Source organism: Pygoscelis adeliae, unplaced genomic scaffold (genome assembly GCF_000699105.1).
Source record: "Pygoscelis adeliae isolate BGI_AS28 unplaced genomic scaffold, ASM69910v1 Scaffold174, whole genome shotgun sequence".
In the NCBI taxonomy this organism is placed as follows: domain Eukaryota; kingdom Metazoa; phylum Chordata; class Aves; order Sphenisciformes; family Spheniscidae; genus Pygoscelis; species Pygoscelis adeliae.
The window spans coordinates 704,286-720,214 of NW_008824676.1; the positions used below are offsets into that span (position 1 = coordinate 704,286).

At 42.2% G+C, this 15,929-nt stretch overlaps 1 protein-coding gene across 1 annotated transcript in view; it reads right to left on the minus strand.

The window, feature by feature from the left end:
* The window catches only part of WDR7 (WD repeat domain 7), a 133,897-nt gene that overhangs the window by 15,969 nt on the left and 101,999 nt on the right, over nucleotides 1-15,929 (minus strand). The window contains exon 25 of the mRNA XM_009323058.1: nucleotides 14,048-14,147. Coding sequence (XP_009321333.1) covers nucleotides 14,048-14,147 — 100 coding nt within the window. The remainder of the gene's footprint in view (nucleotides 1-14,047; nucleotides 14,148-15,929) is intronic.

A 15,929-nucleotide genomic window follows, 5' to 3' on the forward strand; every position in this document is an offset into this window, starting at 1 on the left:
GGCTGGCATTGGCTCTATCAGACATAGGGGAAGCTTCTAGCAGCTTCTCACAGAAGCCACCCCTGTAGCCCCCCCACTACCAAAACCTTGCCATGCAAACCCAATACAGTACTGAAATAAAATAATACTATGCACAATTAAATTACTGCTTTGACTGCTGAAGCTCTGATTTTAATTCTGCAGTGAGCCAAATAAAGTACCCTGGGCCAAACAGTATTGATTCTAGCCAATGTTTAAAAGCATCTTTTGCTTTGAAATAAACCGAACGAAAACTCAGGCTTCTCTTTAATCTCCCAGTGAAAATGACAGAGTTTTTACGTACAAAAGCTCATATCTGCATCGTCTGCAGATTCCTCCCAGTGAAGCACTGAGGTTGCCGAAGCAGTGATACTCACTGCAGCGATCCCAGAGAGGGGACCGTGGGCTCCCCCAGCTACACATCCTCCATCGGCCGCTCTCCCCACGGACACCCACCCGGGCAGGAGCAAGCACCAGGGTAAGGGAGTGATGACAGAGGAAAACATCTGAAGAATGAGATACCACTCAGCTAAACGAACCATTTGTTTTCATGACAAGCCCTTTATGCATCCAGGACTACAGATGTACAGCAGGTTTACACTAAGCATGGCTCACTTCAGTATCAGTTACAAGTATCTCTATGAAATGCAGTTCTAAATATCTATGATGAAAACCAAGATTTAATCAATGAAAATAGAATATTTAATGGCTTTCTTGACTATACTGCATGCTTTTCTCTGCATGCACTTTACCAAGCCATTCTCTATTCACAGGGAACACGGACCTGATTGCAAGTCCCAGCTGGTGTCCAGACCCTGGGAACCCCTTGGAGTACGCATAACTGTATCAGTAACAGCAATGACATTGGCTTCAGCAGGTTTCTTTACGGGAGACGAAGTTTTCATAAACTACACATCAAAATATACAGCCACATATACAACCCTGTATCATCTGTAGCTCAATGCTGGTGAAGAGTGTCTGTTTTCGGAGGGAATTCTCTACGCTTCCAAGACTGGAGCCACCAGCCAACAGGAACACACGGACAGGCATGCAAAATACCCAGGCTGAAGTCAACAGTCAAAAATCCCCTAAAAATGAGAACAGTACTGGAGGTAGACTGCTGTTATTGGAGGTAGACTGGTATTTTCCCATAAAATTCATGGACCTGTTCAGTTTGAGCCCTCTTGGTGGGAAGAACAGAAGATGTATTTTCCGAAAAAGGCTTCACCTCCTACAGTGGTAAGGGGCCCAGAAGATGTAACAGCAGCAGGCAGCTTTAGTTCTCATGTTTTAACTGAAGTCTTTATAAGCGACTCTGTAAGGGGGCCAGTCTCTCATTATATACCCAAACACTGACATTTCTAAAGGAAAAGAAAAATTATCGGATAGCTTGTGTGTACGGATTGATTGGGGGATTTTGGACTGGACTCTGTTGCCCAGCAAGAATTTACCTGACATAACTTTAAATAGAGATAATCACACCAACCCCAAGTTTCTGGGCTTCACGTACAGTCAGTGAGAGAAAGAGATACTCGAAAGTCTCATGCAGGAGCTCACGCACCCCTCTGTGGCAGACACCTTACAAAGCTAGATAAAATGCCTGCTGCTTACCTGCGCAATGAGGAAAAGCCCCCCACAAAAGAATGTAGGAGAGTTAATGCTTATGGATTATCATGATTATAAATTAATGAATAATGACACTAAATCTGTTTTGGCTATAAAATAGTGCTAGAGACTCCGATGAGCAAAATATTACTAAGCAACTTTCAGACATTAATATCTTCCCATCGTTCCAAAGTCAATGACAATCATGGATCCTAAAATCTAGTTACCTGAAATATATCTCTACAGTCTGATAACACTGATTTAATGTTCAATTTGAAAAAAAAGTAGAGGAGTATCATTCTTTTTGGTGGTAATGCACCTCTAAAGAAAGGAATTTCAATTGCATGTTGATGATAATTTACAATCTTATGCAAAATATTATTTGTTTTGAATTTAACATGAACCTTTAGTTGCATTCAATTTGCTGAGACTGCTTCTAGCCTAGCAAAAATGACTATGCATTTTTTTTTTTTGGTCGCATATTCTTAATAAATATATTTCTTTAAAAATAAAAAAAAGAAAGAAGCACATATCCCGGGTCATGACTTTGCACAGTATGTAAGTCACTTCAGAAAACCTCAAAACTGTCAGTTTGTAAAATCAATGAAAAAACCAACGTTTGGAATGGGAAGCGTAATTCAGCCATGCCGGCAGCGGCAGGAGCACACTGCGGCAGCATCAGTGAGCTGCAATGTGGCACGTTTATCATTAGATAATCACTCCCCCCGAGGATTAGCAGCACACAGATGAACCTTGTGCCACACAGTACACTTGGGGTGTCATTAGCTCATGATAACCCCACTCCCTGCCATCTCCTATTGCTTAATTAGAGGTTACAGAGGTTATAATAGGACTAAAAGAACTTGGGCGAACAGAACTTGCAATGAGTGATACCTTAATCAATTCAAAACTGGGGGCTGCACATGTGTAGTCAACAAAGCCATAGATGGGAGACCACAAGCATGCATTGTGTTTTAAATTAATGAGCTAAAACTTCAGGAGAATGAAGAAATCTAGACGTACACTAGGCCTTATTTTCCCTTGACAAATTCCAACTTTTTCAAGTAAAATTTTGCCTAATTCGAATGCCATGTATAAATACTAAAAAAAAAAAAAAAGAAAAAGAAGGATTTTAGGATACCAGCTCACCTGAAATAATTTGTCAAGTGCATCCCAAGCAGAAGAAACAAGATCTCCAGGGTGTCTCAGCAGAAGCACGCTAAGCTACGCACACGTTCGAGAAACTTCAGCGTGACTGCAAAATTACAAATCGTGCTTCTCAGTGTGTTTTATTTTTGGTTAAAAATTGCCAGCCATGCTGAAATGGTGTGTTCAGCGCAGAGCACTGTGGCAGAGAGGTTTAACGGCATGTCTTCTGCTATGTTTTGTAAACAAAGGCCACATTTGCAGATGGAGCAGCCACAGATCTGCTGCACTCAGAACTGTTTTCCAATTCACTGTGAAACATCAATTATCTTTATCAAATAACAGTATCTCATCTCAGTCCATTATCAAGATGGAGTCTTATTTTAGCTGGACTGCAGCCCTATCTGTATATCAAGGCTGGCCGCAGTGCCAGAGTGAGTGAAAGGCTGTGAAATAATCAATAATCATCATCAAATTGTGGCCGACAGGTTGTGAAGATGGAAGTTTTTGATGAAACCTCAACCTTTTTTTGTGCAGCTGATAAAGCTTAACCTTTGCAATACCTGATAACTATGACTCAGTTAAAGGCAGCTCTGCATACGCTTAAAAGCTTTGACTGCTCAAAACCCCTCTGGAATCGCTCAGTTGAAGTGCATAGCACCTTCATGCCATCAAACATCTCCTTGGTGCTGAGCAAGTCAGCAGACACAGAACCACCGTAAACCTGTTTCAGGGATTTTTATACACACACGCCCTTGTCTTCCAAGAAGGGAGAGCCATGCTCAGTCCTAAAGCTGCACCAGTAAAAGGTCAGCCTAAAAAGGACAACCTGTGCATAACAACGAACAGGAACAAGAGGAAAAATTGCCAGCAAGTATTTGCCTATTTAAATTAAACAGGCAGCTTTCTGTTATCCAGAATAAAAGCAGGATGAGATCACACAGATAAAGAAAAAAGTATAAAAACATACATGCATTAGGCTAATCGCATAGCAGCCTTTCTGTTAAAGTTGTTATTCTTATTCAGCCCTTTTCTTATGATAATGTCTTTTCAAAATAGAATTAAGGCACAGAATAAGGTTGTAAACATTTTGTACTGGGTTTTCATTTTTGAGCCTAGCATGAGTAATCTGCAACCTGAATATAACCTCCCTGTGAAGAATGGAGAGGTGATTCAGCCGTACGTTTTCCCTTTTAACTATCCATCAGTTTCTCTAGAAATAGAAATTTGAGGAAATTTGTCAAAAGTCACATGAACAAGCAGAACGGGAATTTCAAGGAGAATGTACATCTCTAATTTTCTGGGCTGGAACAGTGTTTAGGTAGAGCATGGAAACAGAAAGGGCACCAGACAAAGCACATGTAAGCACAAAGTTACAGCTATGTTTATATTCACTACCTTAAAAAAACCCCCAAAACACACAACCAAACCAAACAAACCCCACCACCTTGACCAGCTTTCTCAGCATTCAAGACAACTGTGGAAGTTCACTGCTGGTCAGACTGAGCAAGTAACACAAAAACTGTCTGGTATTTTGATTAGACAGCTGGAAAGCCTTCATAAAACTTCAACAAATTCTGTGGGATCTGGCGATACCTTTCAGCATTATCACTGAAAAATTGGTCATAAACCTCCAGGCCACCACAACACACCCAATGGGACAAGCCAGCCCTCACACTGCCTTACTCATGAGTGAGTCCCAACTGCTCCCCAGGGAAATTCAACCAGAATAGCTGGCCGTGCAGAGACCCGGCTGCGTGCAGGACACTCCTGCCGAAGGTAAGCTGCACCATGAGGTGGGGCAGGAGAAGGCCCTCCATAAGCTCGCACACCGGTGGAGTCTCTGTGGGTCCCAGCTATGCCAACAGCCCGTCTTCTGCTCCTGGAGGCTCTTGAGCTCCTCGGTGGTGTGAAGTTTTTGTCCGCCTCAGTTGCAATAGAGGCAGCTACCCTATCTGCCTGCACAGAATTGCAGCTCAGCTCAAAACCAGTCACTTGGACCCCGTAGGAAAAAAAAAAAAAAAAAAAAAAAAAAAAAAAAAAAAAAAAAAAAAAAAAAAAAAAAAAAAAAAAAAAAAAAAAAAAAAAAAAAAAAAAAAAAAATTACCTCTTGGGCATTAACACCTCTTGGGCATTAACTTCTCAGGCTTATCAGGCCATGAAAACTGATGTAAAACCAACAATCAGTTCAGAATATATTTGCATTTCAATTCAGCAAGTTATCATCGCAACACCAAATCTGTGGTCCCTTTCCTACACCAAATTCCTGTTACATTGTTTAGCCCATTTCAAGATCTCAGTCTCAACCTCCAGGAGGCACACGAAGACACTGGAGGACTAAAATGATAATTGATGTCTATTTCCTGGCAAAACCAGAACTGATATGCAAGATTAAAGGTTTATTTATACCCACTACCAGGTATATCCAGAATCTGGCTTAAAGCTGCTGAATTGTCTCTTCAGACAAAAGAATAAATTGCAACAGAATTCTTTGCTTTTCCAAACAAAAAATTCTTGAGTAAAATGTGCATTGATAAACGTAGCCAAACGTAGGAGCTTTGAATGAAGCAGCCAAAGAGCTCACAGCTCGTTAACATGGACTCCCACCAATCGTTAGAAAAATGAGGGTGTTCCAGGGGAAGGAAAAGAGCTCACCATATTAGTTACACCAAAGTTGTACCTTAAAGAGCAAAGAGAAAGACCTGAATAATTAAAAGCCTACCTACCTGATGCAAAACCCCCCAAAGAAAGGTATGTTTCATATGAACTTGATGCTAATGAAACATTTATATAAATATAATATAAACATTGTCAAGAATGTGGTTTTATAGAAAAGCGGTTGTATCAAGCAAGCTTACTGAAATGTATGGTTTTGATGATAAAAGTCAAAACCCTCATGTGGCAAGACTTCTGAGAGGTGTTTGGTGCAGTCTTACACATTCCTGGGAGAAATGAAAATGATACATAACGAACAGGTTGGCTGTTAGATGGATTAAATATGGGTTAATCGATGTAGTTTGGAATGCAGCTGTAAACAGAAAAACTGCTGAATTGGAGCATTTCTCCTGGGGTCCCAAAAGGGCCTGTCTCAACCTAAAAGCCATGAAAAAACTGCTGCTGACAGACCTTGAGGAGAACACCAAGAGGGTTTGGGGAGGAAAACCCTGAAGAGCACAGTCCTTGAGAGCATCCTGGGCTGGCTGGGCTTGCCAGCATCCCTCCAGCCTGGAGGAGCCTCATCTCTTCGGTTTATCAAGTATGATGGTGGGACTTTGACCATGTCTAGAGCACTCACTTGCAGAAAATAAATTAACAATTTCTTATGCAAATTAACAGTTAAATGTAACATAGGATCTACTGGTCAGAAGTTGAAGCTAAGGCAAAGTCAAACTAGAAACAAAATATAGCTTTAATAACAAAAATCATTAACTACTGAAACAGACTATAATGATTCTGGCAGATTTTCTGTTACTGGAAAATTTAAGATCAAGATGAGGTGATCTTCTGAAGACACCCATTGCCCCGTGATGCTGGATTTAAGCACCCTGCCCCATGCAGGAGGTCAGATCTGATGATCGCAGAGATCCCTTCTCACTTCTCTCCTTCCCTCTGCCCCGGAGCCGCCAGTCATCAGCTCCCTCCATTTACAATTTTGCTTTCCTGAGAGAGACATCACCTGTGATGAATACACACTGAACTGCTAAATGCCGCTCTGGAGACCGCCGATGTCACTCTGATGGATGTGGCACCAGGCACTATTAAAAAAACAAAAAATCTGCTGTTACAGGGAACTTGGGTCCTCCCTAGGTGTGGAGGGGCCTCAGCATCTCCCGGAGGGCTGCTTCGCACACCGTCGGACTGGGAAATCCTCCTACAGAACCTTTACCTCCCATCGTCTGCCTCAGCATACTGTGTTTTTGAAGGGTTTAAAAATATTCTGGTCACAAAACCACTACTTCTCCAGCAATGGAAAACGCTAAATGGATTCAACAGCAAATATTGTATGAAAATAAACCAAAGTTTAGCTAGTACTTTAAATAATTCTAATTTAAACTTCAGAACAGCGTTCCTAGTGCAGTTTAATACTAGAAAATTGCTTATTGCAGAGCAGTTCTATTTATGGAAAAAACAAAGAAATCCCCCCATAGTGGCAGTTCATAGTAATAATCTAAAGCACAGTGTAAAATAATGTTAGTGTGAAAGACAGAACTATTGCGAAGGAGTCCTCCCCATAATCTCCTCTAAGATACGGCTATTTAATAGTAAATTATAATGTAAAGAATTTGAAAAAAGCTGGTAACTTATTAACTGAAACAAAGCAGCTAAACTGTTTGATATTGCTATTTGTCATAATTATTTTGGAACTTATTATCAAAGCATTTAAAATTTTAAGACTAATCTTGGCATTTTATATCGTCTCACTTTTCATAACAGGTTTTTTTTTTTTCCTTTCCTTAAAACCTCATGAATTCTTTTGATTATTCAAACATTTCAAAAGCCGTGCTGATAGAGCCTCACATAACCTTTCTCTGAGATTTGCAGTAACGAAGCACAACCAAAGGAGCCCCCTTTCTTCGAGTCCTCTGCCGCCGTGCAGGACGCAGCTCGAGCGCCGGGTCCGGGTCCCCCCCGAAACGGGGTACAAAGACAACCCTAAAACGGGTCCCAACGCCTTGCCCCCCATTATAATGAAACGCTCTCCAGAAAGGCAGCAGTTGCTCTACGGGTAGATCGGTTGTCTTCCAGAGGCGCGCAGCAATAAGATAGTATGTTTTATTATGAGTGTCATGGAGACAGTGTGAAAAATCAAGAGCCATAGGCAGTAAGCGGCAATGGGTCAATACTGTTCACCGAGACATTGTGTAGATAATCAACAACAAGGCCCTGGGTTCTCTCTGCGCTGCAAACAGCTGAAGGGCAAATCAATACCGCCATGGGAAGGACACTGCCCGGCTCCGCTCCCCACAATACACCGCTGCTACTGCAGGAAAGCACCCGAAAAACCAAACGAATTCCAACTTCGCTTGTGTCTAACGCTGGGCACTGGGAATACCAAGTAACACTTGGAAAACATTTAATAAATAATTTAATGGGGGGGGGGAGGGGGGAGGGAACCTAATCTCCATATTAAATTATGGAAAAAATTAGATAAAAAAAGATGCGGATTTGGAATACTCATGATATAATACAAAGGGGCTGCAATTTTCACTCTGATTTAATGTTTTAAAAATGAACTAAAATCCCAAACCCCTGAAATGAATATTTCCTTGAAAGTATGATTAAATGTAGAACATTTTAAAATTTTTAAATATTATAATTAATAGTCTATCTTTTAAATTATTAGGTAGAATTCACATGTTAATACGCATATCTGCACAACAGCAATAACACAAACCAAAAGCAAAATACTGAAATGCAGATAACATTGGCTTTGAGGCAACATCTTACTGGTAATATTAATAATTGACACCTTGTTAAATAAGTGATACTAATATAGTAAATTTTACTGGAAAAAACCTATCATACATAAATGTTGATTTATTATTTGCTGAAAAAGGTGATTCTTGACATCCATCATTCTGTTAATCATTAGATGTAATTTCTGACTCAGTACATACAACCACCTTTCTTGAAAACAAAATAAACATGTGCTGGAAGGAAAAAACCCATACAAAATTTTTTTGTTTCCTATTATTTCAGTTAAAATGCCTCCCTTTTTTCTTCAAGCAGATCATAAAATTCCTGTCATTAGCACCCTATTTCACCTATAGTGTAAAAATAAAGTGACCACATTTAGAGTGCATGTTTAGGCCACTGGTTTGTTCTACTGCTGATAATTACTACAGATTTTTCTACCAACTATAAACTGTGTTAAATCAGTGACATAATTTCAGTAACACAAAACCCCACACTACTCAGATCCTGCCATCAACTGAACTTAAAAGGGATTTTTTTTTTTTTTAGCATGGCTGTGAGATATGAAAAACTAACATTTTAAGCTTTATTTTCATCACCATAACTATGTTAGTATGCACAGTGCTAAGTTACCAGATTATAGTTTCATGAATTATTCAACGCAAACATCACAAAATCAAAAGCAACTGCAAGCAAAGAAATCTCTTTCTTTTAGGGGGGTTTCTGATATTTTCTTCAGGCATCTCCAGAGCAACGTGGCTTCGGTGCACCAGGGCGGCACCCTGTCGGTGCCAGTGACGCCCCGACACCCACCTGCTTCGCCCTCCCGCACAGCATCCCCCCGCGGGGCTGGGGAGCAAAGATCTCGGCGCGAGGAGCCCATCTTACTTCTGCACTGAGCCAGCGGACGGGTCTTACAGCAACCGCTGGCTTGCCTTGGGGATGAGGGGCCTGCCTGCCCCGAGGCCGCTGCCCGCAGCCCCAAGCGGTCCACTCGCACAGCTGCTCCCCGCCTGCCCAAACCTGCACAGAGGGATCCCCAGCAGCTCTAGCAGACACGGCTCAAACACCCCATTGCAAACAAGGCTCCCACAAGCTATCACAGCTCACCTGAGCTTGCTTTCTTGATCTCAGAAATGAAAAATGTTGCCCCTGTAAGCAGGTTTCCAGTTTGAAGCACCAGAGCAGAGATGCTGCACAGACCAAGTAGGAAGAAAAAGATGTTCAGTTCAAGGAAAAAGGAAGCAGAAAGCCCTTCTCCATCTCCAGGAGGGATTGCCTACTTTGGCATGTGACCCAAAGGAATAGGAGCACGTTGGTATGGGCACAGGTTCCCTCCTGAACAGTCTCACAACCATCAGACAGCTGTCGGAGCATGGTCCTCTACTGCACATCAAGCACATAAAACTACACCGCCCATTTTTCAGGAAAGGTAAGCATGGGGAAATCGGGGAGAGCTTGGAGAATCCTACTGTTCATGTTTCTCAAAAGGCGAGTGAAGAACAACATTTTTTAGTGATAATATATCTAACTCTGGTTTATGCACGCATGACGTACTGTGAATTCATTGCTTCCTAAGTGCTACCAGCAGGTCCCCCAGTGCTGCTCTCCAAAGGCGTTTGTGAAGCTCAGAGGTGATGGGCAGAGGCAGCAGATCCAGACAGACACTGGGACTGAGCTGGGGGACTGCGCACTGACACGGAGCGGGAACCGTGCAGCCCCCCTGCTTGGGAGACGTGTGACATCCCAACAGTACCATCGGCTATAGCACACCAACCCCTGGCTGCAGCAGGGCCAGGACAGCACCGGCATGCTCTTGGCTGAGGAGAAGGATGCTGGCTGTCTACAAACACCTTTTGGCGTAAGCCAAGGTTTGAGTTTAAGCTGCAATGCTTTACTTGATGGAGATCTTTATTCCCTAATGCTCTTCATAGCCGTGGTTCACTGGGACCACAGAAGGCGACGGTGATTTAGACTGGTTTCGGTGTGAAAGAAAAGAAAAACTCAAAGATGTATTTCCCCATGCGAGCTCCTGAGCTGTGGGGGTTTGACGACCTGAGACCTACACCCTACGCTAAGGGACGGCCTTCGCAGTAACTGGGCAACAAACCACCAAAAAATGCATCAGGAGCAAGTAACAAATCTAAAGGGAGAGGAGGAGGTTCCGCATTACAGGAACACACATGGGCACAACAGGGACACGTCAAAAACATGAGCCTTGACATGCAGTTTCATCTGGCAAAATAATATTCAGATAAAAAGGCTTTCAAAGTTCTGCTTTCGTGTGCTTTCATAAAAGGTGAGAAGGGAAAGAAGATTTGAGGAAGCTCAGCAGTAAGACTGGAATAAACACCGAAGTCAGTCTGTGTGCAGCCCAGGACATAAATGAGTATTTTGCCTAAGGAGGATTAAGAAAAATGGAGAGTACACTACAGGGAAGGAGTTTTTACAGTCCTCTGTTCTTTTCACCTTTCAAAACAAAGGCTGAAAGTGAGCATTAAGGCTGCCTGTAAATACGGCTGAAGGGTAAAAGCCAAGGAGAGGAACCACTTATTTAAGCTAAAGGTCAGTGCTGGTACAAAGACTTAGGTAACCATAACTATATTGGTGTGGGAATAAAAAGAAAAAAAGATTTCTAACCCTTGATATTTTAACCTACCAATATTCTGGAACGACCTTCCACTGGGTGTCGAGAAACCCTAGGCTTTTTCAGATGGAGCTTGCTCAGCTGTTAGAAGTCGTGATGCCTGCTGCAGCAGAACAAGCCTTCACGTCCCAAGGAGGTCCCACCTGCAATACCCACAGCTTATTGCTCTCCCCTTCTGCTTAGCTCAGCGTTAATCTCAATTAATGTATATCCTTAATGATGAGTATAAATGGGGGGCGGGCGGAAGGGGAAAGCAGTTCCCCCTCTCCTTATCCAATAAGTAATTCTGATGCCTGATTAAAAACAGCTTACGTGTGAGTTGTCATGGGGTAACTAATAAAACTTTCATATGTATTTCAAACTTCTACTTTCAGAACACTAACATATTTACTAAATGCAAAATTACGTTTATGGCTTCAGGAAAAGATTCAAAGAATCATCTTTTTTTTAAATAGTGAATGACTAAGCAATTTTTTGATACTGTGTTTCTGGTACCATTGTTCAAGAAACGTTATGAACAGAAAGAAACAGAATGAGCTTAAGCTAGGCAACGGCCTGTGTTAGACAAACATTTTTCACGGTAGAAATTAAGCAGCAATTAGTACAGAAAGTGAGAAGGTCCCAACGGGACAGCAGGAGGGAGGGAGGCTGGCCAAGGGCTCCAGCGCACCGTCCCAGCACTGGCAACTGCTCACCCAGTTCTCACTCTGTGTTACAGCGGGGCCCTGATCCTCACGGGTACTCCCCAGGTAAGTGTCCTAATTCATGCTCGATTTAAACATACCAAGGCAGCTAAAATATTTTTATAAACATTTTGAAAGGCTTTAACTTTTGTTAAAGTAAATTAATAATTTGACGTTTTTTTCCAATTTCAAAACTTATTCATCTACACAACCCTGAAGTTATTTCACGTCTTCTGAGCAGCCTGAAATCTGCAACTTGAGAAATAACTTAAGAGATCAGATTTAGAATAATAAACCTGTATCCAATAGATGGCGTTGCCCCCTAATAATCATAAATCTGGCACTCACCAAATTTTTCTATCTCATGAATAATAACAAAATCTGCAAAGGACCCTGCCCTAATTATCCTGAAAGTCCCTTCAGTCATCCCCATCTCCGCTTCCCACGATCTGTGTGGAAGCTTATTAAGAAAGTAAGAAAACAAGTGTTGTGAATATTCACCAACGCAACGAATTAACCGAGCAAATCATTCAGACAATTTACAGGTAGAAATCTGGAGTTAGTTCCAGGAGCCCAAGAGAACAGAGCGCGCAAATGTGAGCTATGCACCATCCCCTTCAAACAGCTGGCGGGCATTACACAGAATCCATTTTAAAAGAGCCGAAGGAAAAAGTAAAGAAGAGAAAAATAAGGTATTTTAGCATGCTTGCCAAACCAAGGGCAAATCAAGCCAGAGGGATGATTTTCATGGAAGATTTAGCCCTAGACACACATGCAGCTGTAAGCACACTTTGCTGTCCTGCCTACCAGCACCTCTGGGCATCTGCAGAACTGCTGCGGATCACCGGGTCGTGTAAGATGTGTTACAGACCCACCCACAACTCACATGGTGAAGCCAGACATGCCAGAATTACCCCGTACACTAACAAACTCCTCTGCTCACCTCAGAGCCAGCTCAGTAGCTGAAGTAGGAATTAGACAAAGTTAAAAGTGCAAGGATGACAGCACTGGTTAAATGCTGCTGCTAAATGGAAGGACGGGGTTTGTCACCGCTCTCCTTGTGCTCTGAAAACAGATGTAAGGACGTGTACAGCTGTGCTCTTCACCTCTCCCTCTCCAACAGCATCAGGAATTAGCTGTTAGTTTCAGATGCCAAGACTTCCCAGACTTATCTGGACTTTGCACTCTCCATTTTCAGTGTGATGATGCACACTGAAAGGGACTGTGGTCAGTATCTCCTAATGGCCAGCCGGAGATGTTCAGCTGCTTCATCACGCTGGCTGCTGAATAGGGGGGAAAAAAGTCATGCAACATGCACAGGTTCCTCACACAGACAATCAAGGAAACATATTTGGAAAGAGGGATACGCACAGCTCTGCAGCCTGGTGGTCATCTTGGCTAGGACTGCAGGGCAGCAAAAATGCTCAGTGACATCGGATATATCAATACACAGCAGTTCTTGTGGACCCATTTTATAGTTAAATTAATAAATCATGATCCAAATGACTTAAGCTAGAACAAGATAGAGCAGTCCACATTTCCTATTTGCTTGCATTATATAGCTATTTATAAAATAAATATGGCCATCTTAGCTTCCATAGGACGGCTGTCTAAACAAAAAATACCGGAACATACAATGTTGTCCGCTACTAGATTTGGAAAATAAACCCCAGAATTTCTGAATAGACAATGAACCAGCCATGTATACCTAAGCATGTGGTTCTGCCAGAAAAGTACTGAGTGACGCTACAGATCTAGCAGGAAGAAATCTATGCCACTTTCCCCTTAATGCACATTTTGTAAGGACTAAAGATAACAGCTTTTAGAAACAAACAAAAAAAAAATTATATTTACATGCACAGAAAAAAAGAATAAGGCAGATTCAAAATACAGATGTTTTATCCAAGCTTTACATAAAGACTATTGAAATTCAATGAGAAATAATAGCTGATCACATAGTACAAGGAATAGTAAAGAACATTACCAATGAACGTTTCTGAAAAGATAAGACAAATACTTTGTCATTTAAACATTTTTAATTCCAAGCACTCATTTCAACATTATCCTTAAGTATACCCTCTTCTAGGTCACTGCTAACTGGTAAGAAAATATGTATCTTATTTAACATCAGAAAAGTATAAACACCTCAAACATAAGCATCATGGCATTTTGCAGAGAGGCATTTTAGGGGAAAAAAAACCCCTCAGTGGATTTTCTCTGTGACTTCGATAGTAGGTAAGTATACTGCTATAAACCCTAACTTTTAAAAATCAGATTTTTCATTTATTTCAGAGCAGGGGTATCCCCTAACTTTAGGCTTTCATTATTAACCCATCTGTGGGACCCATTCAGTTCCAGTGAATGAAGACAGTAGGGCTCTATATACTTTGAGTCCTTCATTAAACTATCGATCCCCTCAGCATTATCCATAATGTTCCAGCAGCTCAGCATGTCAACTGATGCAGAGCTCGCTGCTCTTTCCTTTCAATAACTTCCACACTTTATGGGGAGGAAGTCACAATGATTTATTTACCTGACATTTCCCAGTCCGGATGTCGTAGAGGGCCACTGAACCATGGCGAGCTCCCACTGCTATTCTGTGACTTCGCTCGTAATAGCTGACCATGTAGAACCTGCATTGAAAATTATAACAAGTAACAGGTGAGATCTGACCTGCCTGCATGATGTTAAAATTAATTTGCGATGCCATTGGGTAATTAACATTAGTGCTAGAACAGAGATTTGATTTAAAAATCCATCAGCTGCCAGTTTTCATACTTGGCATTCAGCAAACAAACCCAACTGATGTTTGATACATTACCGCAGAATCATAGCAGATTTATTTATTTTTACTATACAGCGTTGAACACTTCCGTTGAGTCTGGGAATAATCTATGCGATAATCACCAGGTCCCTGAATGTCCACGTGCATATCTTGTTTACAGTGGAACACCGCAATAATGCTGGATGTGAAATGGTTAAACAAGACAATCTTAACACCCTGACTGATTTCAAAGCATTTTTCCTTGAAAATCAAATGCGAAAGAATGAGAGAAAGCATAGGGAAAAATATGCAAACTCATAAATTGTTGTTTGGCATGGGGGGGGGGGGGGGGGGGCGGAAAAAAAAAAATCTAATAACATCCTTCAGGTGAAAAGGAACTGAGAAGCATGCAATAGTCCTTAACATTCAGGCATCAATTTGAATTCAACCAATTGCAAAACTCAAGGAATTTCTACACCTTGAAACACAAGAGACTCAAAATCCTTATTTCAAATTCAAGTATTTGGGAGTATCGTGCCTTCCTTCGAAAAGGGAGAGCAGACCTGTGAAAACTGCCAACTGCATTTCCAATTAACTTTTAATTTTATGGTTAGGTTTTACTATAACAATGTGTGCCAGAGATTTCTAGAATCAGTCTATAAAAATATGTTGCTGACCATATTTATGGCTTCAAACAACAAATCTTACAATGATCTATCTCCTTGTTCTTCAGGATTCCCAGAGTGCCGTAGCAACTGCTCTCATACAGGTATGATACACTTGTTTCTGCAGTGCAGGATAGCAGTCAGGAAGAAAAACAGCATGAAACATGGTGTTACAGAAAAAAAAGAAAAAAAAAAGAAAGAAAATTGCTAGTTGTTGTGCAGGAGAAAGGGCAAGACTAAGCAGCTCAGACGCACTTTTGCGTCCCTGTCCATCGATCCCCGAGGATGTCTGCCATGTCCATCATCCCTCCCCGGCTCGCCGCTTTCAGCTTCGCTCTTGGACTCTCACGGTACCTTCCATGAAATATTTTCACTTGCCCTTCAGTACTTCCCCTTGCCCTTCCCCATCCACAACCCCACGCGAGCCCCCCGTCCCCTTCTGGTGGAAGGGGTGCCACCCCACTTGTGGGGCCGGTGCACATCCTCATAGCAAAGCGGGGCAGACACAGGGAGGCCCCTCCCGAGGCACTGCCCCCCCCCATCTGCGGCCGCCCAGGGCCCACACCCGGGTGCCTCGGACCAGGCTCACCAGCTGCACCTGCACAGAAGAAGGTGCTGCAGCAGAGGGACGCAGATGACTTCACGCAAGACCAAAGGGAAGGCGCTGACCGTGAAAGACCTGACAGCTCTGCTGATAATTCCCACTCGAGAGGACAAGACAGAGACAAAACCTGCTTAGGCTACACCAATTATTTCCTTATCTAACTCTTACTCTACCTGGCACAGCCAACCAATATCGCAAAGACCTTCACGAAAGCCTACCAAGCCATCAGATGTGCTATCCCATACTGCCACGTGCTGTGGCCAGCACAGAACCCTCCCTTCCAAAGCATAGGATGATGGGCAGCTTTTTAACACTCCCTTTTCTTGGGATATGGAAATACTTCCAGGCCACGTACCACCTCTGTTACTTTCTTTTGCAGCCA